The following is a 24,435-nucleotide window of genomic DNA, read 5'->3' on the forward strand; positions in this document are numbered from 1 at the left end:
TTCCGCAGGATCCAGAGAGCAAAATAGCAAATCTTCCCATTATACCATAAGGGAGGGATTAATATGGCTGCTCTTATCTGTATTGGCTGCTTTTTTGTTGGTCTGGCCCTGATTGGCAGTTCCAGGGCTGATATAGATGGTATGTTTGCAGTGACTCACAGGATGATATAAACACAAAGGCAAAATGACCTTAGATGGAAGTGGATAAGCCTCTAATATATGTATGGCATTTAGTGAAGAACATGTTTAGACTGCACTAATGTCATTCACTGTTTGAGGGAGAACAGAACAAACAAACAGACTTTTTTAGATATGAAGTTAAGTTTTTCTTTTCGGAATATTCTCATTATCATAACCTGTGTGTGGAGTCTAATTAGACAAACTAAGCATGAAACAAGATTTTCAGACAGTGAATCTACTACGATGTTTTTAATCAGGGTCCCGGAATGAGGGTCATTTCAATGGGCAGCTCTCGGGAATACTGATTTATTGCTGCTTTACAGTCCAGGGTTTTCAATGCAACATCTTACAGTCACTCATCAAGTAGTTGAACTGGTGCCATTACCTTTAGCCATGGAGAATCAGTGAAATGAAGTGTGAAACAGGTTTTTTACCAGGCTACTTGGAGGGAGTTCTGAAAACATAAAAATACTGTATGTTTTTTTTTTTTTTTTATTAATGGTAAGATCCCTTTGAAAACCCTGATAGTCAACCAAAAAGTATCTGAAAATATCAAGGTAAAATTTTGATTGTGGTAAAGTTATTGTATTTTATATAGTGAATATTCATTTTATGTTTCATGCTCTACAAAATATTCTTCTAGTAATGGCGATATATCTGCTTGATAGGCTGTTGCTCCTGGTTAGTATAAAATCTCCGCAATGATGCAACAATGTTCCATTTGTGAGCAAATTGCTAATTTCGGTCAGTTCTTTAGTGAATTTGCCAAACATTTTATTATGTAATTTTACCCAATTATATGTCTTCTTGGAAATAACAGTCAGTTTAGAACTGTTCTTATCAGTGATGTTGTCCTTTGCTTATATTTTCATGTTGGCTGAAGTGCAGTGTAAGTTGTGAACCACCTCACTGTCATTAGAGATGGTCACTGCTCCACGAATGACTGACTGATCTGCATCTTTATCCTGTGAGTGCTGACTCTTAAGATTGGCTGCTCTTTCCATGTCATTATTAAAAGTCATTAGTGTCTTTTACTGGTCAGTTGCACTTCACTTCTTTAACTACTGGGCACGAAGTGTCTTCTGTCACTAAAGCTACTAGATTTCACAGAAGGTCTTCATAATCGGTCAGTTGTGTCACTCATATCCTCTCATGCCCTCGTCCGCTGGGTCCCGCGGGGGGAGATCAGGCCTGTTAGTCTGAAGTTGTTAATTACTGCTCCTTAATTACTCTGCTTCTCAAAAAAAGCCCTGAGGGATATGGGCCGTAACACCAGTGGAATCATCCAGGCTGTCCAAGGTCGTTTGATTTGAGGGCCGTATTGTAAATTGTAATTATATTTCACATTTTTACTTTTTTTCTACTGTGTTTTTGATCAAAAAAGGAAGTCTTGGTGAGCATAAGAAACTTTTGATCAAACTTTGAACAGTGTATATTTTAGGAAAATGTTTTAGGATGGTACGTGCTACTTATATTGGTTTATATACCAGTAAATGAAATTGGTTAAATATTGTTCTTTGATTTAGTGAAAAACTGTGTGGGGTCATCTTGATGATTTTTGACACCATTTTAATTGTGTTTCACACCTTGCATTAAACATATTGAATATAAATAGCTGTTTGGTCACAATAATAGTTGGTCACAATAATAATAATAATAAAATGCTATTAATATGCTTAAAGCTACACTGTGTGACTCTTTTAGTTTATTCTTAGCTAAAAACACTTAGTTCTTTCAAAAATGTATGTGCTCATTAATGTACATTTACTTCGTTCTAAAGTAATAAAGTATTCTCGTGAGTGTATAATTTGCCATTGAAAATACATACGGGTAAGGGGTTCTAATGCCGGTCACCCCTCCATCTTGAAAGTTCATTAGCCAAAGAGGGACATACCCGTTAATTCAAGCTTCGCCTTTCGCGCTTACGTTTGAGTTAACACTCTTGGACGAGGTCGAACTGGAAGCCATGTTAATCTTGGACTACATTGGCCACCGTAGGAGTTAAAATGAAACCGGAAATGAGAGGAACAGAAACTAATTTTCTCTGGATGATCATATACCTTTTCACGGCTAGATGGGAGTAAAAATCACACAGTGTAGCTTTAAAGATATTTTAGCTATATCGCCCAACCTCAGTTTTGCCCTAATGAGCGTTTCATTCGAGCAATGAAGACTAGATTTAGCGCTTCAGTTTTCTAACATCATGTCTCTCTGCCTTAAATGTGTGTTCTCAGTTTGATTAAATCACTCAATCGTCATGTTGTGAGTGTTTAAAGCAGATGGGATGTATTTTGGGAGTTCTTAGTTCTACATCAGTGGCTTGTTTTCTGTCTCTGACTGACAAATAAGTTGACAGACCAAAATAAAATTTGACTAAATAAGGTTCAAATGAAGATGAGGCAGACTTGTCTGTGTGGATAATAGCGCTTGTCTGGACACAGTTAGTTGAGCTACCAAACAGAGCCTGCTGTGACAGTTTCTCAGGGAATGATTTTATGAAGGAATCTCACTATTATACACATATTTTGTTTAGGTAATGTAGCAGTGATCACATATCAGTAAGTAGGATATGGTAGCTGTATTCTTCTGACTGGTCCTGAGTCTAATGTGCCCGTGATGATGTGAAATATGGAGAAGAAATATCCCTCAGAGACATCAAGTCCAAAAGGACACAATAACACTCACTTATACAATTGCTTGAGTTCCGTGTGGGTGTGATTTGTATGGTCAGTACATTACTTTTTTTCTCTACCAATAAAGTTTAAATAAAGGGTAATTAAGGGTTCCTACAATCATGGTAAAATATGGGGGGAAAGTAAAAAAAACAAAAAATCTTACATTTGTTCTAGCTGTGCTTTGCTCTCAAATATTTCATCAGGTAGATATTTCTCTTTGAAAAAATCGCTTTTTGCCACATTCAAAATTTAGGATGTATTTTTTTTTTCTTACTGGAGAAATGTAGGTTCTTAAAATTGAATATTATACATGTAATTTCCATTTAAAGGAATAGTTCACTTAAAAATTTAAGTTCTGTCGTCATTTACTCACCCTCTCAAGTCGTTTCAAAACTGTTTGAAGGTCATTCAGAAGAAAGAAATTCATTCAACTTGAGGGTGAGTAAATGATGACAATTTTCTTTAAGTTAACTATCCGTTTAATTTTATATATACACGTATTTAAGTGTTAATGTTTTTTTCTGTTTAAAGGTTTTAGTGGTGAAGTTTTTTTTTTGTGTCCTATGTTCACCTTAAGGCTGAATTAGTTTGATCTAAAACACAGTTTTCATGTTTTTTTATGGCAAAACTGAATTTTCAGCAGCCATTGCTCCAATCTTCACGGTCATGATCCTTCAGAAATTTGCAAATTTGTTGCTCAAGAAAAATGTAGTTTTATTAATGTTGAGAACAATTGTGCTGCTTTTGCAGGATCTGCAATTTTTTAAAAAAAAAGTGTGTGTGTGTGTGTGTATATATATATATATATATATATAGAGGGAGAGAGAGATAGAGAGAGAGAGGTATGCATTTTGAACTATGTTCTTCGTTGCATTTTGGCGTATGCTCCGTTATTGTGGCAAAGCAACAGCTCAGCCGGCATCTTCCATCATTAACTTCCTTCTGCGCGCATATCTCTCCTCTCCTCATCCGTCACACTTTCTTTTTTCTTGTTTTCTCCCCATCCTGCCTCTCTCTCGCTCTACCCATCACCTCTCTATCTCCTTATCTTGTCTCAGACTCATGCTCTGCCATTCTCTCTCTCTCTATCTCGCTTGGCTGCACTTTAAGGCAGGCTGGCTCTGAAAGGATGTCATTTCTGGTCTGAAGCAGCACATTGCCCTGACAGCTATTACAGAAGTCGTGCTTCGCTGTAGATGTGACATCCACTTCAGCCGGCTCTCAATGCACACACACTTTTCATGCATCTCAAGAGTTTGAGGTTAGACCAGGTATTAATCCTTTTTGTGATATGATGTAATCGTGATGTCATGTCTGCACCCTGTTGTAACACACGTGATTATAGGCAAGAGATGATCACATGGACTGTAATACATGAGACCCAATATGCAGATATTGACTGCACAATACAAAACATAGGCCTGTAGCATTGTTACATAATCATCTGATTATCTCTGAAGTGATCCATGTGTGAATTGTGTTTACAGAGCCCATGAAATCTATATTAAAGTGTTGTCTTTTAATCCGAGGCCGTATACTGTATAATGCTACTGTATTCTTTAAGGGTTACTTCACCCAAAAAGTTAATAAAGCATGTCATCAATTACTCATGTCGTTCCATAGCTCACCTAACTTTAAGACTCACTTTTATCTTTGAAACACGAATGAAGATATTTTAAATGAAATCCGTGAGATTTATGTTTCTCCATTGACAGTAAGAAATTGTGAGGCAGAACGTCATGATTGTGACATTCCTAATAAAATATATGCCACACATAACACACAATAAAGACATTTTTATTTAAATTGATGTTTAGCAAGACTGCAGACTGTTTAGCAAGTATAAGAAGGTAAATGTTGAGGACATACTGATGTGTGTTCCTTGTCTGTTTGACCCACTTTAGTCATACACAGCACAACAATCAGCCTCATCTCAGAAAGCACACTGGATAAAGCTACCCGCAGCCTAGCATTTCATTAGCAGAGCATTTCTACATTTCACTGAGGGTCGTGAGCGCGCACAGCTGCGACGAACAAAATCATACGCATATTTCCACACATGCAATAGAGAAAACTCAAGGTTATAGAGTGTGGGTAGATTGAGAGCTGAATTCATCGCTTCTGTGATATTTGACTTCTCTCACACACTCACACATATATTACAGCTTACGCTTTCTCTCGCTTTCTCCCGACCCTCTTTTCGTCTGCTAAATAGCATCTGACCTTCTCTGACCTCTTTTTTTTTTTAGCTGGAGAGGGAGCGAGATAACAACTAGTGTTTCAGTTTACAGCTTGCCTTTAGATCAAAAGAGAAATGTGAGAATGACACACAAGTTATGATGAAATTGGAGGAAAAGTATTCATCTTTGACATTTAATGATCAATCCCTTTTGTTTGAAGTCATTAGGTCATGTTGAATTATTGTGTGCCTGATAAAGTTTAGTGCTCATCTCCTGTGTGTGGGAGAATGGATTAAATGGATTGTGGGATTAAATGGTATTCATGCACTTTGTGAGCCCATTTTGGACATTTCACATTTGCTGTTAAATAGAGCCAGACCGATTATATATCGGCCGGACGATATTAGGTATTTTCCATAATACCGGTATCGGCAGTTATGATGGCCGATAAATGAATATTTAAAAAATAAAATAAAAATGGACGAAACAAGCTTCAATCATCTCTCCTTGGCCTTTTATATTGAAAATGTATGTTTTACAATTTGCAGTATGATGTTATCTATTGGTAAATTATGGCTCATCATAGACTAGCTAACCACAAAGCAAGCTAATGCCACTATCATCAGTGGAAGACCGCTAACGTTAATATTAATGAGCTTGGAAACCACAATGAACTTTTTCTGCCTAAATAAAGTAATTATTACTGTATTTATAACTAGCATATCTCTAGTTACAGTCCCTGCATTGTAAAATGTAAATTATACTTGCGAGGAGTGAAAATTTAGACATAGAGAAAAAGTATCAAACGTATCTTGTGCAGAAAAGTTAGCTTTTCTTTTACACGTGTGTGAAATCCAACAATATTTAATAAAAAAAAAAGTATCGGCCGATATATCGAATATCGGATTTTAAAACCCAAAAATATTTGTATCGGTATCGGCCTTCAAAATCCTTTAATGGTTGGGCTCTACTGTTAAATAGATCAAATTATCCAGCACTAACATATCATTTCTTGAAGTCGGCAGGAATATGTGCAATTGTACATACAAAATAATTTGTTCCTCAAAAAAGTACAACCATCTTTATTAATTTAACTTTGCATATACTTACTTTACATTCATATATTTTAGTTTTTTCTTATTTTTTATTTGGTGGACCATCGCTCTAACTGACTTTAAATAGCATTTTAATTACTTTAAGTTCTTATGGATTCTTGAAAAAGTCATGGAAAATCTATGGAAGTTCATTGATCAAAAGGTGTAGGAATTCTTTAGGTCTTTTGCAACTCTACGTCGGGCGATATAGCTAAAATATCTTTAAAGCTAAAATTGCACCTGTCGGTTATAGTTGCCAGCATGTAAACATTCACCTTTTCAAAGTTGCAGCCCATTCCCCAAACCCAAGCAACGAAGGAGCCTCTAGAATACCCCCCCCCCTCCCCTCCAGAATATCTTTATACAACTGAATGAGTCATCATCTTATGTCTTTAGATTAATGAGGCTGTGTGTGTTTGTGTGTTGTAGTCTCAGTGACCTTTAGTTTTATTTAAAGGCCTTTGATAGTGAGTCACATTCAGCTGTCCTGGCTAACACAAACACACGGACGTTCATGGTTGTCATGCACAAAAAAATGGACTTTAATAGGACTCTTGTTTTGTTTTGTGCTAGCACAGTTTTTTGTGTGTGTGTGTGAATTTTTACTCCTGCGGTGGGGAAGTCATGATACCAACGGTTCAGTAGTTTATGATAAAATGGAAAAGCTATTGAACACATTCTTTTAGTTCAATATTAATACTCGATGCTCAGTACTATGGTGCTGTTGAAAGACTACATTTATTTATCACCAAATTCTTTATTTAGAGTTAAAGATATTTTCTAACTTTAAACTTGAACCTTGAACCCTTCTGATTTTTTTTAAAATTTTAAATAAAGACATTATTTAATATGTTCATGAAGCCGCTCTCCAACTGGGAACCACTGACCGCCTCCCACAGTTGATGTCAGGTTGTGCAACCCTTGTGGGGGGACATTTGTTCAAGACAATGTAAGCAAAATCTCTTGAGTTGAGTTTTTGCTTCCAGGGAATGCAGAGAGACCTGAGGGATTTTATCTCTTCATTTTAATCCCTCCATCCTCTCTTTATAATTTTCGCCTGTTCCCCTGTGCAATGGCTTTGCTTTCCTGTGCAGCAACTAATTTTACGCACCTGCTTTATTTTTTTTTTGTTTATGTTTTCCTTTCCATTTTAGATTTGAATTTATGTCTCACTGTGCTTAATGCCTTCCTCTCGCTTTCTCTTGTCTCTAACGTTTCCTGTGTTTCTCTCTCGTCTCGTTCTGATTAAGGATGAGCTATAGTCTAGCTTATTAACTCTGACAGTAATGGACAATTTTCTTGACCTTTTCTAAAAAGTTCCCTGTGTGTGTGCGTGTAGAGAGTCTGAAGGCTCATGAGATCTCCATCTGTGTGGCTATAATCTTAATGGTGCTGAGGATATTCTTCTGGCTCTGCTGATCGTACCTTTTATAACTTGACAATTATTGTACAGTTAAGAATTAAAATGTGGGAAAAGCTTGAATGCTGAGGATTGTTTGTATGTAGCGTCCAAAATGTGCTTTTCTGGCAAAACCTGCGGTTGGTTAAAATTTGTCGAGCATAAATATTTCTTGCCCGCCATGAAACAGCATTGTGCATTATTTTCTTTTAAAAAATAACAATGGTATTATTTAGCTGTCAATCACAGCATCCTTTGTTTCTTCGTGAAATGGCACCTCACATTTTTGTTTCAATGGCTCAATGCGAGGTTTTATAATATGTGCTCCTGGAACAAAAAAAAAGCTTATAATTGTAAGATAAGGTAAAAGTTGTTAGAAGATGTGGACAGCCATAGGTTGGAATCTGACACGTGATGACAGAGCCAGTCAGGATTTCTATGATCATGCAAAACCTGGAAATAGTCCGGGCCAGTTACCATGGTGACTGTTCCCTGCATCAGCACTCATGAAGGATATTTAAGCTCTGAGGTCACTGTACATTCACACTACCCACACACCCTTTCTCCTGTATCCCAAACAAATGCTTTTGTTTTGACTTGCATAATACCTTATTATCTAGTATTTGCATTGGATTCCTTTGATATGAAACATTCTCTCAGTAATTATATGGAAAACTAATACTATGAAATTCTGAACATTAGTGGCCAAAAATGTGTCCATATTTACCGTGAATGGAGCTGTGCTACTTAAAAATACACAAAAAGATGAATAAATAATAATAATATTGTAACATGCTGGAGAAAGCAGGCAAAGGCGAGGATACAGTAAATTTGCAAGGCTTTAATGAAATAACACATAGACAAAGAAATAAAATCACAAGGACCGAATTAGAAGCAACCATGTACAACAACTGACAAAGTAACAAGTGAAACACAAGGGCTATAAATACACAGGGGCAAACAAGCTTAAAGTCCCAAATTGACCATACTTTGAATGCCTAAATTGATCGTTTTGAGGTGAACAATTCATCCATGCAAGACAATCCACACAAAAACATTTTTTGGCTTTTTCTTTAATCAAAATCTGAAAATGCCCCTCCCTTCTGCATTGGAGGAGATGGCGAGGGGTGCATTTTTGGTCGTGGTTAGTGAGTTACACGCAGGTTACAATCATAACGGTTTAGGTTGTAGCAGTAATAGCAAATAAAAAATAGTTTTATAATTTGAATTAGTGTTACACCTACTTTTCAAGATCCAATCAGGTGCTAGTTGAAAAAAAATCCATGCCCACTTTTTTGCCTGATTTAGTATTCTGTTTCTCTTGGAAATATGTCAACACTGAGAAAATCTGTTTGCAACTTTGTAACCTGGTTGCCTTAAAATTTTAAGTTGATTGAACTGGAAAAAGTGAGTTAATACAATGATGGAGATTAATTTAATCATCAGAAACTCAAAATAACATGTTATCTCAACTAAATAAATTATTTAAGTTGATTTGACAAAAGAAAAATGGTGTGAATTTTTTTTTTTTTTACAGCTAATGAGGAAACAAGACAAATCTTGGGAAGACTACATAGGACTACAAAACTTAGCACAAGACAGGAAATGACAAAAGTCCACACAAGACAAGTGGAACACAAGACAGGAATCATGATAAATATTGTGAAATATTATTACAATTATTACAATGACTGCTTTCTATTTTAATATTTTTAAAAACATAATGTATTCCTTTGATGGCAGAGCTTAATTTTCAGCATGAAATCAGCAATAAAATCATTTAATAATCATAAAATATAAGTGATCCTTCAGAAATCGTTTTGCTGTTTAATATTTTTATGAAAAGCATAATTTGTGTGGGTGTTTTTTTATTCTTAGATGAATACAAATAAAAGCATTTTTGATCAATTTAATGCATCCTTTCTGAGTAAAGGTATTCATTTCTTTAGAAAATCATTCTGACCCCAAACTTTTACTTTTAATATAACTCATTTAAAATCAATTTTGAGTGGGGGAGCTGTTGTATCTGAATTTATAAAGAAGAAAATAATGAGTAATGCAATGTAAATAATGAAGGACTTTGGGTTCTGGTTTGGTGTTAAAGTAAGTGTCGGGTCGGGTCACAGGGTCTCGTTTATGTGCCAGGCTTGGTCTTTAATCCCTCTACAGACCTCTGATCTTGGAACGCATCCTTGGTTAAAACAGGAAGAGATAATAAAGTAAGGCCTTGTCAAGTCTATTTTATTTTCTCCCAAATGACATTTTATGTTGTTCCCTTTTTGACACTTTATTTTCGCAGGGTTCACTGTTAACCTTTATTTAAAAGAAATACACAGATTATTACACAAGACGTGCTGGTATACAACACTTGTATTGTATTATATATACAATAATGTTTTAATCAAAATGTTCTTTTTGAATCATGCACACTTAACTCCAAAATGGAATTGTAATGATTAAGTTTATTTCTTGCTTTGTTTTGGGCACGGGCCATTAATGTGTCTTCTTTCCTCAGCATTAGGCTGTGTTGACCAAAACAACTCAATAGTATTGAACAAAAAACATACTCGGTAACTCCACTGAGCGAAATAGGATTTGAGGAAAGTGGCTAAAGAGAAAGATTAGAGTGGGATACATTTAGTGAGAAAGAGAAGAGCGTTTTGTTACATGAATTATGGGGAGATATGTTCTATAATGAGAATGAAACGATGATATACAGTATATTTTTTTTCTACACTGAGCCAAACATGACTCACCACTGTAAATAGAGTTTGAGACACACACTAAATCTTTTTTAGGACACTGAGCTCTGGTGTGTGTGCACGCGCATCACATGTCAACAGCAAGTATACTGATTTATCTGTCTAACACCCATTTGCTGGTTTCGATAGACTCCCTGACAGATAGCTTTGATTGGAGCAGCTTTCACTTTAGCACTAGCATCTCCCTTTCCATTACTTTTTCTTTTCTTACACGCATTCTCTCCATTTTTTTATTACTAATAGTACATTTTCTCACAGATGTGATTGTGTGTTTTTGTTTAGGACTTCCTGACGGATCTGATGATGTCGGAAGTGGATCGATGCGGGGAGAATGAGCACCTGATTTTTAGAGAAAACACTCTGGGCACTAAAGCTATCGAGGAGTACCTCAAACTGGTCGGACAGAAATATCTGCAAGACGCGCTGGGTAAGAGCTTGTGTGTGTGTGTTATTTTCTGATATCATATCTGTACCATTTGTTATGACCACCTCCAAGTAACAAAGTGACAGGACCACCAAAATAAGTACATTACATAATATAATTACATACTAGGGGAAATTTTATCAGTTCAAACTGTCTGTCCAGCACAAACACTAGAAACATAAAGATGTTTCCAAAGTATACTTTGTGGTTCCCCGCATTCCTTTTTCGATAAGATTAAATGGCCGTGAAAAAAACAAACATGCACACACATATCCGACCTTCTTTGCTGTTAGCTCATTTTGTGTAGGCCTACGATAAGGCCTGTGTTTATTAATACCTCCTTATTTTAGGAATAAAAATTTTGAAATGTCTGAACTAGCAATTTATCTGCAAAACAAAAATGCACTCTGCAAATTTAACACGTGTATAAATATCGACTTTGGGGGATCTAATAAGGGTACGTGTGAATGTGAGTGAATACACCAAAGAGAGTGAATCTCTCTTTAGATTTGCATTAAGAAGTCATTTGGTGGTGCTGAATAATGTATAGTTGTTTTTCTTAGATAAATGTGACTTGTGAAGTGCTGCTGAATTATTAAACGGTTCACTCCTAAAGACTGACTTAGTCCCTCAGACATCAGAGCCAGAGAAGGACACCAAAGAGAGCAGACTACACCAAATGATTACATAAATGGCATATATGCTCAAAGGATGGACCTTTTGGTCATTTCATCTACTCTAGTTCTCGAGAGATAGAGCAATAAATTACTTTAGCTCATTGTTGTTGTTTTTTTCAGTGTCTTGTTGTTCAATTGTTCTAATTCATTTTCAAATTGAGTGACAAGATAACACTGAAAACACCAATCCCAAAGTAAAAACTAAGGTCCATTACGTTTAGTTCTTGTGAAAGTGAGTAATGCTGTAAAAATGAGTCGTTACGTGTTTTCTTGATTGTTCATTGTCACTTCCAAACACATGATTACTTTGGCGAACTAAGGAATTTATTCATTAAATGAATTACTGCAAAAATAGACTGATAGCTAGAACACATTCACACATCCACATTTCTACACAAACCCTCTGAGCTAGACGGCAATTCAACTTCCTTAAGGGATTTGTGGTATTACGTTTCTGTCATTTAGTCTCTTTATTGGCAATTACTAAAAAGCCATTTATATAAGCTCAGATTGCACAAGATGTTCATATTGTATTGCATATAATGGTAAATCAGTTGATTTTCAAGACATGCTTTATTTTTGCTTTAGCATTGAAGGACTCTTGTTTGACAGCAGATATTGATGATGGGATTTTACCTGCAGGTTATTTAATTAGACTGAACGTTTGTGCGATTAGTGTCATTTGTGGCCTTGAATGAGTTTTCCTCTGACCTTTCTATCAATTTGGGGTTTACCGACCATAACTATGTGTTTTGTACTGCTTTGTAGTGTGACAATACTGGGAAGTCTGTATCCACCTGCTGCATCCACTGCTGTATGTCCATTGCCAACAAAACTCTGTTCCCATTGCAATAATAATATGTTCCCATTGCAAGTTATAAACTACTTTTCAGAAGTTTTGGGGTCATTTTTATTTTAGGAAATAAATACTTTTATTCAGCAAGGATGCATTGAATTGATCAAAAGTGACTTATAAGTGACACAATATTTTGGGTTAGTCGCATCTGGTTAGTCTCTAAAAGGAAGATGAAGAATGAGGAGTCATCTTCCATTCTGGGTCAGTTGGACGTCCACATGGTTTGTGCTACACTAGTTTGATTTTTCCCTGATGCTTTCATGCGCAACGGAACAGAGAGGGAAAAATCGACCAGTACCTGCTCTGAGTCTCTGTGGAGTAGGATCTGGCTTTGCTGTTTGTTTGGGATCGACAAAAAGGTTGTTGTATATTCCCAGGATGGGTTTTCTCATTACTTCTGAGTCAGATAACTTGAGAACTTTCACTAGTTGCGTCATGGCGGAAAGGGGTTCGAATAGCTACAGTATAAGCTCAGGTGTGCTGATGTTCATTCCTGCTAATAATTGAGAGAGTTTTTGTTTGTTTGTATGAAAGATGATGTGGTTTGTACAGCAGATTCTGTATTTGTTGACATTTTTTAGGATTCTTTTGCCAAATACAAAATCATGTCAAAACAAATCAATATATGACAGCGTTCTTTATTGATTTCCTGAAAAATACTACTAGACATGACATTTATTAAAAAAAAAACCTTTGTCTTAAATGTTTTTTTTTTCTCTCTTTCATCCACTTTAGGGGAGTTTATAAAGGCTCTGTATGAGTCTGATGAGAACTGTGAGGTGGACCCTTCCAAATGTTCATCTAGTGATCTACTCGAACATCAGAGCAACCTCAGGATGTGCTGTGAGCTGGCCTTCTGCAAGATCATTGAGTCTTACCGGTAACTACAGTATGTCCTTCACAGCTGGCTGTTGGTCTGAACCAGTGATGGATTTTATTGCTCAGATGTCGCTTTTTTTCTATGTTTCTGTTAAGTATCAACTTGGTCTCAGGTGTTTCTCCTAAAGTTAAAAAAAGAAAAAAGAAAGAAACTGAAGAGACAGTATATGATAGGAGTATAGAGGTATAAAATGAAGTATGAGAATTAAGAGTAATTATTATTATTAAAGTACCAATACAATAACATCCAGTTATACACTGATAACCTTTGATTATGGTGATTCAAGTAATTGGTTTGTAAGTATGTTGTATAATACAATTCTTTTGCAATATAAAAATAACAGAAGTGATACTCAATACAACACTTTTAGAGTTGATTCAACAATCAACTGAAGTACAGTTTCAGTCACTGAGATCTAATACTCTGTATTTCAACATATAAAGAATAATAGTTTTATATAAAAAAAAAATTATAGAAAGTTTTTTTCCCTCTGGAGTTGTTTGCAAAAGGATAATAAATAGTTTGTGAAATTGCTTGCCAGTAAGAATAACTGTTTATAGTTGTGTCAGGTTAATTTTGTTTCCATCTAAATTCCATGTTCAACTCTCAATTCCTCAACAGTGTGTTTCCAAGGGAACTTAAAGAAGTGTTTGCATCGTGGAGACAGGAATGTGGTAACAGAGGGCGACCAGATATCAGCGAGCGTCTTATCAGCGCCTCATTGTTTTTGCGTTTTCTCTGTCCGGCCATCATGTCGCCTTCTCTCTTCAACTTGACGCAGGAGTACCCAGACGACCGCACTGCACGCACACTCACTCTTATCGCCAAGGTTACACAGAACCTTGCAAACTTCACCAAGTAAGGATTTTATTTACTCCATTGTGAGTGTGTGTGTGTGTGTGTGTGATTGGCTAGGGAGATAGTTTTTTAAGGTTTCATGATGGAGCTGAGGCATGAGACTGTGATAGCTTTTTCATGTTTTTCTGAGCAAAACACTATTCATGAATGAAATTCAGTTAATAGATGTAATTATGATTGTGGGGTCATTAGCATTGAGTTAATACGTAAATGCATCAAGTCATTCTTGTTCTCACTTTCTGTTAGGTTTGGTAACAAGGAGGAGTACATGTCCTTCATGAATCAGTTCTTAGAACAGGAGTGGACCAACATGCAGCGCTTCCTGCTGGAGATCTCCAACCCAGAGACCATCTCAAATACAGCAGGCTTCGAGGGGTATATTGACCTGGGCCGTGAGCTCTCCACCCTGCACTCGCTGCTAGCTGAGGTGGTGTCCCAAATGGATCAGGTTAGTCTTTTCACCCTTAAGTCAGCTCCATTTGATTATTTTTGTATTGTCAAGATTTTCAGTTCGAGTGTGTTGTGCTCCTTCACTTCAGACATTCAAAAACACAGATTTTTTTTTTTTTTTTTTTTTAAATCAGTCTTGTTTCACAGTGAAAATGTGTTAAAGAAAACAACAAAACAGATTGTATCATTCATTTATGGCATGGGCAAAAACATATCTCACGCCATTTTTCTAAAGTAAATTTATGTTTAAATCTTATATAAATACTTTTTAGCTGCTGATTTAGCTGTACATATTTGTATGTACGTAAAACAATTTAACAAGTGAGCAAACTGAACATTGGACAAACTAAAAATAATGAGTCCATCAACAAAAGTATCAGTCACTATATGGTGTGACACCAGCTTCTTTAAGGTATCCAGTTCATCTCATCCTCATGGACTGCAGCAGATTTGTCGGTTCTTGCTGTGAGATGTTATTCCACTCTTCCACCAATGGCACTTGCAAGTTGTTGAACATTTTCTGGTGAGGACATGTGGTTTGGCAATACAAGTACAAGAACGATCAACCTTCCTGTCCCCTTTTAGCACTGTCTAAGGGTTCTTACATTATGAACATTGCAGTTTATTGCTCTGTTCACATCTGCAGTCCTCATGTATCCTGCAGCAGGTCTACGGCTGGTTCACGGAGGTGATCTGGGACCCTGTGAATCTTTCTCCTGTTGTTTTTCAGAGTCAGTAGAAAGCTCTCTTTAGTTATTGGAACTGTGGCATTAATTGTCTGCTGCCTGCAAACGGTTTGTGTCACAAGAACTGTTCCACTGGTGCATTGACAATCATTGAAAAAGCATTAAAAACATTGTTTAATCCCTTCCCAATAAAGATCTGTAAAACTTATTTTGATTTTGTACAACATTATCTTTAAAAATACTATATCCTGAAAAGAGGACATTTCTCTTTTCTTTGTTCTTTTAATATATATTATAAGAATATATTACATCCTCTTAAAAATGTAGTATTTTTAATTTATTTTTCTCCTGGGAAACAGGTTAAAATACTGATTAAGAAAATATTTTTTTCTTTATTTTTGGTGTTCTTTGAGTAGGTGGACTGGTGTGAGCAATTGCCTTCAGGCTGTAACAGTCAGGCTTTAAAATCCTTCGTTTTGTTGCTTTTAATGTTCAGACCTCAAAAGATGTGTTCACCACATATTTATTTCTTTATATCTTAATTTCTACATATTTTTAAACGAAATTATCTTCTAATCCTCCTCCTCCTCAAATGCTAATTATAAACTAGTTTTTGTATTTGCCCAGATTTTCCACTCTTAGAGAAAACTTCCAGTCTTGCAAAATGTGTTTGAGCAAAGACACATCTACATGCTGCTCACCTGTGTCTGTATGCCAGTGCAGCACCAACACTGGATGCACCATTTACATTTAAATCATTACATGATTTATTTATTTTTTATCCAAAGCAACTTTAAATGAATTCAAGCTATTATGTACATTTTGTGATTAACTGTGTTCCCTAGGAATCAAACCTGTGACCTTGCCATTGTTAGTGCCATGCTCTACCAATTCAGCTCCAGGAACTCATTTCAATGCAGTCATTGATGTTCTGTTATCTTCTACTTACTTTCTCAAGGCTGATGGACTATATGCACGCATAAGTTCCGCATTTGACGCAAGGATGCTCGTCCATTTCCGGTTGTGGAGGTTTAAACAGAGGAGAACCGAGGAAAACAGGATTATGGCAGTCTTCAAAATTTACTGTCCTTCCGTCTTTGAAACGAAACGTACATACGTTTAGATGTAATTTTATATATAGTTATGTTTATTTAATATAATTTTAAAAAGAAGCATAAACACAAGGAGGTGTGTCTGTTTTATCTGTTTTTGTGACTAACGTTTCTTTATTATAACCATGGAGTATAAAATTCAATATAAATTCTCGGTATTGCATTGGACTCTACGATCGGCGGAAGTTATCGGGCATCCTTAATCCTTCACCGGAAATACCGCCGTGCATAGAGCCCATAGAGAGTCCTGCACAGATATAAGAGATCTTTGGGGTATTTGTTAATTTTCAATGGGATCTTTCATCCATGTCCTTAGAGTGCTGCCTCCAAGCTTGGACCATTACCTAGAATATTGCGGGACGTACATGGAGCGTTAACAAACCCACCGAACACACAGATGAATGTTCCCTCTGATCGTGTGCCCTCCCCTCCAGCCCCTGGATGCAGCATCTCCACTGGATTACAAAAGATGTCCATCGACAGTGACCTACCAGGGTAAGCAGAATTAAACAGCCTGTAAGCAATCAGAATCAAGTGTTTACGTAATTGTAGATGGCTGTGGAAAAAAATAAAAAGATGGCTGTAGATGTCATGATGGATAGGTGTTCTGACAAATCAACCAATCATCTTCAAGCTCAGTGTTATATCAGGCAATGACACTGCAATTTTGAACTCGTCGTTATCTGTCGCTTTCAGCCATTAAGACCGTCCTCATTCCTGATCTTAAGAGTGTGCCCTCACTTTATCCAGCAGACTGCTCTTCTAAAGAGAGCGGCTCATCTTTATCTGTCTAGCTCGCTGCTAATTCCCAACCGACATTTATGAGAGCCAGAGAGAATGAGAGGCCTGTAATTGTATTTCACACACAAACGCACACACACTCACATTCAGAGAAAGGGAAGATAAATATGTTGGGGGATCAAAAGAGATGGAGGCTGTGAGGAGAAATCATAGAGTGGAGCTTGTTGGTTGATGTCTGGTCGGAGAGTATGATGAAATAAATTAGCATTTTTTGCAGATATCCAGACAATAAACAGTCTGGGTGGAAGTAGAGACAGAAAGGGACGCATAATAACCTTGCATTCTCTCTGATGTTTTATACCTTTTTAGTGCTGTCTAATATGGCATTTATAAGTGTTTGAAAAAGAATTACAGTTTCTGTTTCTCAAACACTTGCTACTATATTAGGAGAGTCTAATGATTGCTCGAGATTGTGATGCTGTTCCAAAAGGTTGGCAGCAAGATTATGCTGCCTTCTAAGATACTATCTTGGACAGCAGCACATGCATCCTTTGCAGATACAATCTCAGAATGCATTACTGTAAGCTCTATGACGTTTGCAAATTATGTCAATGAATAAGAATAGGAATATGAACAAAGTTTCTGAATAAGAACAACGAGGATGCTGCCTTTGGGAGACAACAAGGTAGCATACTAAGATTGTCTTCTTTAAATTGATTGCTGTTTATGTACCGTTTCTCTGTCCTATACTGTGCATGCTTAATTATTCATTTTTCCCTTTCTGGTCCATATCTCCATCTCTTCGCTTTACTAGCCCGGCGGACTTCACTCGCCTCCCTTCCCCCACTCCTGAAAACAAAGACCTCTTCTTCGTCACACGCTCTTCCGGCCTCCAGGGCTCCCCTGCCCGCAGCTCTAGTTACTCTGAGTCCAATGAACCCGAGCTGGGCCTGGCCAACGGTGGCAAGAGCCTGTCCATGGTAGACCTCCAGGAAGCGGCCAGGGCGTTAGAACCCATCGCCATCCCGGTAGGGATAACTTCAGAAGGTTTAGGTGAGGGTACCATGGTTCCCTGGAATGCACGGACTCCCCAAGGCAACATTGCCGGAGCCCCTACTCTTCACAGGCCAGGACAGACTCCCACTACCCCAGGAGCAGAAGGGGCCCCAGGCAGGCCTACACAGCTCTTGGCCCCACTGTCCTTTCAGAATCCGGTGTACCAGATGGCAGCAGGGTTGCCTGTGTCAGCTAGAGGGAATGCGAGTGGGGATTCTGGGTCGGAGTGTCATAGCTCCGTCAGTTCCCATAGTAACAACGAAGAGGGTCTTGGAGGAACCAAGCACACCTTTCTTACCCAGGGGGCTTCAGTGGGGGAGGAGTTTGTGAGACGTTCGGGAGATTTCTCAAGACGACAACTATCGCTAACTGACGCGCAGCACGGAAACCAGCCTATGGTTCCACGACAGAGCAGCTCCGGTCCCCAGCGGCGTATTGACCAGCCGCCTCCACCCACACAGACTGCACCCAGAGGACGAACTCCACCCAACCTATTGAACTCCACCCCCTACCCACGGCCTTCTAATAACACTTTGATGTCAGCTTCACCAGATTGGCCTGGAAGTGGCGCAAGACTTCGACAGCAGAGCTCCTCCTCCAAAGGGGACAGTCCGGAAGCGAAGCATCGTGGACCACATAAACAAGTGCGTACATGTTTGCTAGCATATAAAGTTGTGTATGTGGAATTAAAAATAGACACTATGCTAATGTTTACACATTTCTCCGTATGTTTTTTTGTAACATTTAAAGTCACCATGAAATTTGACAGATCTTATTTTTTATGGAATATTGCCATGCTTATTATAAATGATTTAGTCGTGCAGCTCATGATTATTTTTTTATTCAATATCTTTAATCAAAAACATTAAGATTCCCTCTCCCTCACAACAACATCTTTTCCCTGATGACGTTTACACTGGCACGAGTGCTGGGCAATAATCCCTCCACTCCAGCAACCTGACAGCAAAAATTAATAAACAACAACTATCCAGTCAGCCCAGGACAAAATCAAATATACTTTGCGATCCGCTAGTTAAGGCTGACTTCAGCGTTTCCAGGTCCGAACGCTCTATCAGATGCCAAAAGCAAACAACAAATTGTGCTAATATACACTCACTGTGTAAACGAACCAAAAAATCATGAACCTAACCTTTATGTCCATAGCAAAATCTCAGATGGCCAGAGAGAGTGATTCATCCTTTAGAAATCATCAAAATAGACTGCTGTGTATACAGTGAGATTTTAAATGCTTAGCTTAAATGTGTGGTGTGAATAAACAGTGCTTTTAAATGGTTGTTGAGATGGTATCCTCAGTTGAAATGAGTAGAGGCTTGAATCCAAGTTGCTTGGAAAGAAAAGACGACCACAATTTCTGTTTCATGTAGACTTTTAAATCTGTCTGTGATCTGGATCATTTATTATATATCTGAATCTAAACTTAACCTAGTAGTATAGTATATCTTTGCAGCAGGTCTGAGTTATTGATTCTAATAATAATCAAAGGACATAGCTTGCTACCAATCATCAGCCTTTCAAAATTCACTGTTGCCACAGGCAGTCATTTTTCTCAACAGTTTGACAGTGAAGTGGACAGGAAGGGTATTTCCCAAATCCACAATGCATTTTTCTCTCTCTTGAGAATTGATCGATTGCCTGAAGTGATTGATGGAAGCGTGTCTATGGAAACTACATGCGCACACTTTTATTACATCGCAAAGCACCTCCAGGCACTTTCTCTGACTGTGAAAGTGACATCTGTGGACTTGAATACCGTGGTTGATTATAGAATCTGTTACATTATACCTTGGCAGAAGGATTCACATCTTCCATAAGACTGAACTATTAGAACTATTATTTTTATTACCTCATCGACAAAATTAGAAAAAAAGCCAGTTTGAAAGCTAATGACATTGAAAATGAGCTGCCATGTTGATGGTGTCTTGACTCAGGTAAACTCTGCCATTGTTTATTACCACTCCTTGAGCCCCTTGAAACGTACATTTGAGTGAAATGGGTTATCGAAAAATAGAAATTTCGCTGAACATCTTTATTGTCACATTATTAGCCCTTTAAATTAATAATGACATACAGTCCCATAGACATATAGGCACTATGGGACTTGTCAAAGAGAAATCTTGACATTTTGAATAAAAATAATATGTTTAATATTTTCCCGCCAGCATTTTTTTTTTTTAAAGTTGCCAGCATTTTTGATAATTTTTTAGAAAAGTTTCATGGCTCCCAGAATATTTTGTTGTATAAATATCTGGATTTGCAATATATTAAAAGAGTGAACAGACTTTAAAAAATATAAATAATTCTAGCTTGATGCGTTCCTTTTTAATCAACTCTTAAATGTGGGTAAGTTTCATTAAGAAGTAACATTTTGAGCAAAAAGCTGAGAAACATTTTTGTCAAAGACTACTGTGCATCCAGATCGAATTCAGAACGATGATATAGTTGAGGACTATAATTGAAATTGTGTGATGTCATCGTAAACAGTTAGTATGAACTTAGTTTATGAAATATAGCCACTAAAATGACCTCTCATTTTGTATTCAAACTCAGCACGTTATTATGGCTAATCGTGCTCATATTTCATACATGTTCTTTCTATTCAGCCTCACATCATGTTAAGTGTCATCATGTCTGCTTGTCTATGTAGTCTGTTGGAAATGCGATGCCCCTGGCATGACTTCTTTGTGTGAGTGTGTATGTTTCATGTTCAGTTTATTCATGCGTTTGTGTGTGTGTCCTATAGGCCCCGTCCCCAGTGAACCCTAGTGCATTGGACCGTACTGCTGCCTGGTTGATGAATGTGCCATATATAGAGCAGGAGTCTGAGACGGAGCTTTGCAGAGATGAGCACACACAAGCTGAAAAGGTAACTGACCACCCACACACGCAGCAGCAGAGATGAGATTTCAACTCATGCAAACACACTCTGGATAGGAAATGAATCATCATCCTGCAGTAATTTTACTCAGACACGAGGATTCTCTCAGTGTCAGTGATCCGACTTGAGTTAGGTGTTTCTAAATGCACAGTTAAGGGTGAAATGTGTAGTTTTTTATGGTAAAATTCCAGTTTAATAAGCAGAAACTAAGTAAACCTGTAAATCTGTAGGTTGACCTCCTCAAGAGCTTGTGATACATTCAACATTGCTCTTTTTCAACAATGGCAGATAGGGAAGAGGTTGTAGGATTGATTGCAGCTCCATTTGGTGCCACTAGTGGTGTGGTGCAGAAATTTCACAGTTCTTTGAATTAATGTCTATGAGTGCTCCCAGACTTGTGTATGTGAGAGAGTGAGAAAGAGACATAATGGCCTTTTTATATAAAATGAAAATAGCAGAGTGACTGCCTATGTTCCACAACAGTCACAGGATGCAAGAAATGGACGAGATGGACAGATGGATAAGGAGGTCTGCAAAAAAGGAAGCAGGCTATTATGTCTCGTTAAGAGTGTATATATATATATACTCTTATAGTATATATATATATAAGAGTATATATTGTAATGAGAATATATGAAGAGTTCAGATGCAAAAGCCTCTAAATGCCATTTGAAATTTTCTTCTTTAATGATGATTTTTATCAAACTTGTATATTTAAGTTCAGTAATTTCACTTAAATAACAATTAATAGGTAATTATCATTGCCATTTAAGTGAAATCACTGAACTTAAATATACAAGCTTGATAAAAATGATCATTCTAGAAGAACATTTCAAATGGCACTTAGAGGCTTTTGCATCTGCACTCTTCATATATTGTAATGAGCTTTTATTTAGATATTTTCACAACAATATTAAAATATATATAATGTTAAAATATTCACAATAGATATTTTAATATCGCTGTGCTTTTATCATTTTGTTTCGTTTGGTTGTTTTTAAATATTCATATTCAGGTTTAATTTATTTTTATTTCAGTTGTAGTTTTGGTCATTTTTGTACTTAAGTAAATTTTGTTTTAGTAAGTTGAAAGGCAGCATTTCTAATATTCTAAGTTTATTTCTCATCTAATATCTATGTATTTTTTCAGCTTTATTGCAGTTGCTGAAAACGATTTGTAATTGTTTTAGTTAACAATAACACATTTAGTAACCTCAGACTAAACCAAGAATTGATTCCAACAGAGTTTGTCATTAGCATGTTGCAGACTTTTACAGCATTTATTAATCTGCATGGAAGGTAATGTTAATTTCTACATTTATTAATACATTATTGAACATTGCAAGTTGTATAAATTAACATTAGTTAATGTATTATGAATTAACAATGAATAAAAGGATATTTATTAATTAACGTGTTGTAAAAAATGTATGATTATGACACTTCATGCAATAACTAATGTTACAATAGTGTACAAAAGGCACCCCACATATAGGGTACAGGGATTTTTTTTCTTTGTGTGACTCATTTAGTGCAGTCTGCAGCTTATAATGAGGCTCAACATGAAAGACATAAAGATCCATCTCTTGCAGTATCAGGCAGAGATCAGTGTGCTGCAGGAGCGGCTGCGTGTGTCGGTGCAGAGGCTGGAGGAATACGAGGCCCGGCTGAAGGGACAGGAGGAACAGGCGCAGAAGATGCTGCTGGAGTATCAGGCCCGGCTGGACGAGTCGGAGGAGAGATTGAGACGGCAACAGGAAGACAAAGATCTGCAGATGAAGGGCATCATAAGCAGGTTGGGGTTTGTATTATGAAAAGAGACTAAACCAGAAGAAAGGCAGGCAAAAACTTCCAGAGAACTCTGATTGGCTGGTTACACTGTCAATATCAAGTTCACAACCATTACACATAATTGGCCTGAATGGGTAAAACTGGTGGAAATGGATGAACACAAATCCCCTTTTTCATATAGTCATTGAGTCGAATAAAAGGAAACTTAACTGACTGAGTTAGAGCATGAATTTACTTTGAACAAGCCCAGAGAGGGCACTTTACCTTTCAGAAGTCCACTACACGCCTCTGATGCCGAGTGTCATTTTGCTTTCAGCTGATAGCGTATTAGTGGCGATCTGAGAAGACAGAGAGCTTTTAGAGACTTTCAGCTTTCCTCAAGGCAGAATTTACCGCGAGCTGCTTTCCCCCAAGACTGATGTTACGGACCCGCTTGTTGTGGCTTTGAACTCCAGATCAAAGACAGAATGAGAGGATACAGTATATGAAGCTGGACACTCAGTAGATGTTTGTTTTGTGTTGATGCAGGTTGATGTCTGTGGAAGAAGAGCTGAAGAAGGATCATTCTGATATGCAGGCAGTGGTTGACTCCAAACAGAAGATCATTGATGCGCAGGTATGTCTATACCAGACTTAAAATCTTGCTCCCAAACTATTTTCTAAATGATTACATTTTTTTATGTAGTATTTTATGTTAACCTTTCAATAAATCACATTTTGGGTTGTCATCACACCAACATTTCAGTAGTTGACACAATACCAGTAAAATTACTAATTTAGAATAATTAGTTGAATAAAGCATGTTAATGAACCAAGAAATACATAATTAGCGGTGAGTAGTTTCCTCTTTCTTTTTCACTATCCTTGTATGAAAGATATATAAAAAGGCAGAATTATTAAATTAGACCAGGGTCTGTAATATCTTTTAATGTTTTTGAAAAAAGTTTCTAATGCTCACCAAGGCTGCATTTATTTAGTTAAAATTCTGTATTGTAATATTATTACAATTTAAAACAACTGTTTTCGACTTTTAAATGTAATGTATTCCTGTGATGGCATTCCGGTGTCACACGATCCTTCAAAAATCATTCTGATATGCTGATTTGCTGCTCAAGAAATGTTTTGTATTATTATCATTGTTAAAAACAGATATGCTGCTTAAAATTTGTAGAAACTGTGATATCATTTTGTCAATATTCTTTTCTTTTGCTCAATTTAATGCATCCCTGCTGAATGAAAGTATTCAATTCTTTCAATCAAAATCTTTTTAACCCCAAACATTTGAACAGTAGTGCATATTTGGCAATTCAATTTCACGATCTCACACACCCTGTCGTTCAATAAAAACCTATGGGAAGGGAAACTACACGTATTTTTAACTTTTTCACTAAAGAAACAAATGCTTTTGTTTAACGAAATGTACAGTAAGTGTTGCTGACAGAAGGTGCATCATTAATAATCATCATCATTCATGTTAATATTTACTGTCCCACAGTAAGGGCTGTGGAAGTCCGACTAAAATAATATTCATTTATAATAATATTATAAAATTTCATGTATAGAAATAATAGACTTCCTAATACTACAATTCACGGAAATATGCATATGCATTTTATGTATGTTTTCCAAGGAAACCAGCTGGTTTGTTTCTTCTCTTTTTATGTACATGTGTTAGGAGAGAAACAAGCAATTAAACACTTGAGTGTGAGTGTCACCACA

The 24,435-nt window shown here is 36.9% G+C and overlaps 1 protein-coding gene across 6 annotated transcripts in view; it reads left to right on the forward strand.

Annotated features, from left to right (window-relative positions):
- dab2ipb (DAB2 interacting protein b) overlaps nt 1–24,435 on the forward strand; it is a 120,054-nt gene that overhangs the window by 92,622 nt on the left and 2,997 nt on the right. For all 6 annotated transcript variants that reach the window (XM_089130265.1, XM_089130267.1, XM_089130268.1 and 3 more), the window contains 9 exons: nt 10,573–10,717; nt 12,983–13,127; nt 13,749–13,985; nt 14,232–14,433; nt 16,550–16,728; nt 17,789–18,674; nt 20,792–20,914; nt 22,518–22,720; nt 23,245–23,332. In XM_089130265.1, the coding sequence (XP_088986391.1) occupies nt 10,573–10,717; nt 12,983–13,127; nt 13,749–13,985; nt 14,232–14,433; nt 16,550–16,728; nt 17,789–18,674; nt 20,792–20,914; nt 22,518–22,720; nt 23,245–23,332 (2,208 nt within the window). The remainder of the gene's footprint in view (nt 1–10,572; nt 10,718–12,982; nt 13,128–13,748; nt 13,986–14,231; nt 14,434–16,549; nt 16,729–17,788; nt 18,675–20,791; nt 20,915–22,517; nt 22,721–23,244; nt 23,333–24,435) is intronic.

The sequence above is a fragment of the Pimephales promelas genome, chromosome 4 (assembly GCF_988280905.1).
Source record: "Pimephales promelas chromosome 4, fPimPro1.hap1.1, whole genome shotgun sequence".
NCBI classification, from domain to species: domain Eukaryota; kingdom Metazoa; phylum Chordata; class Actinopteri; order Cypriniformes; family Leuciscidae; genus Pimephales; species Pimephales promelas.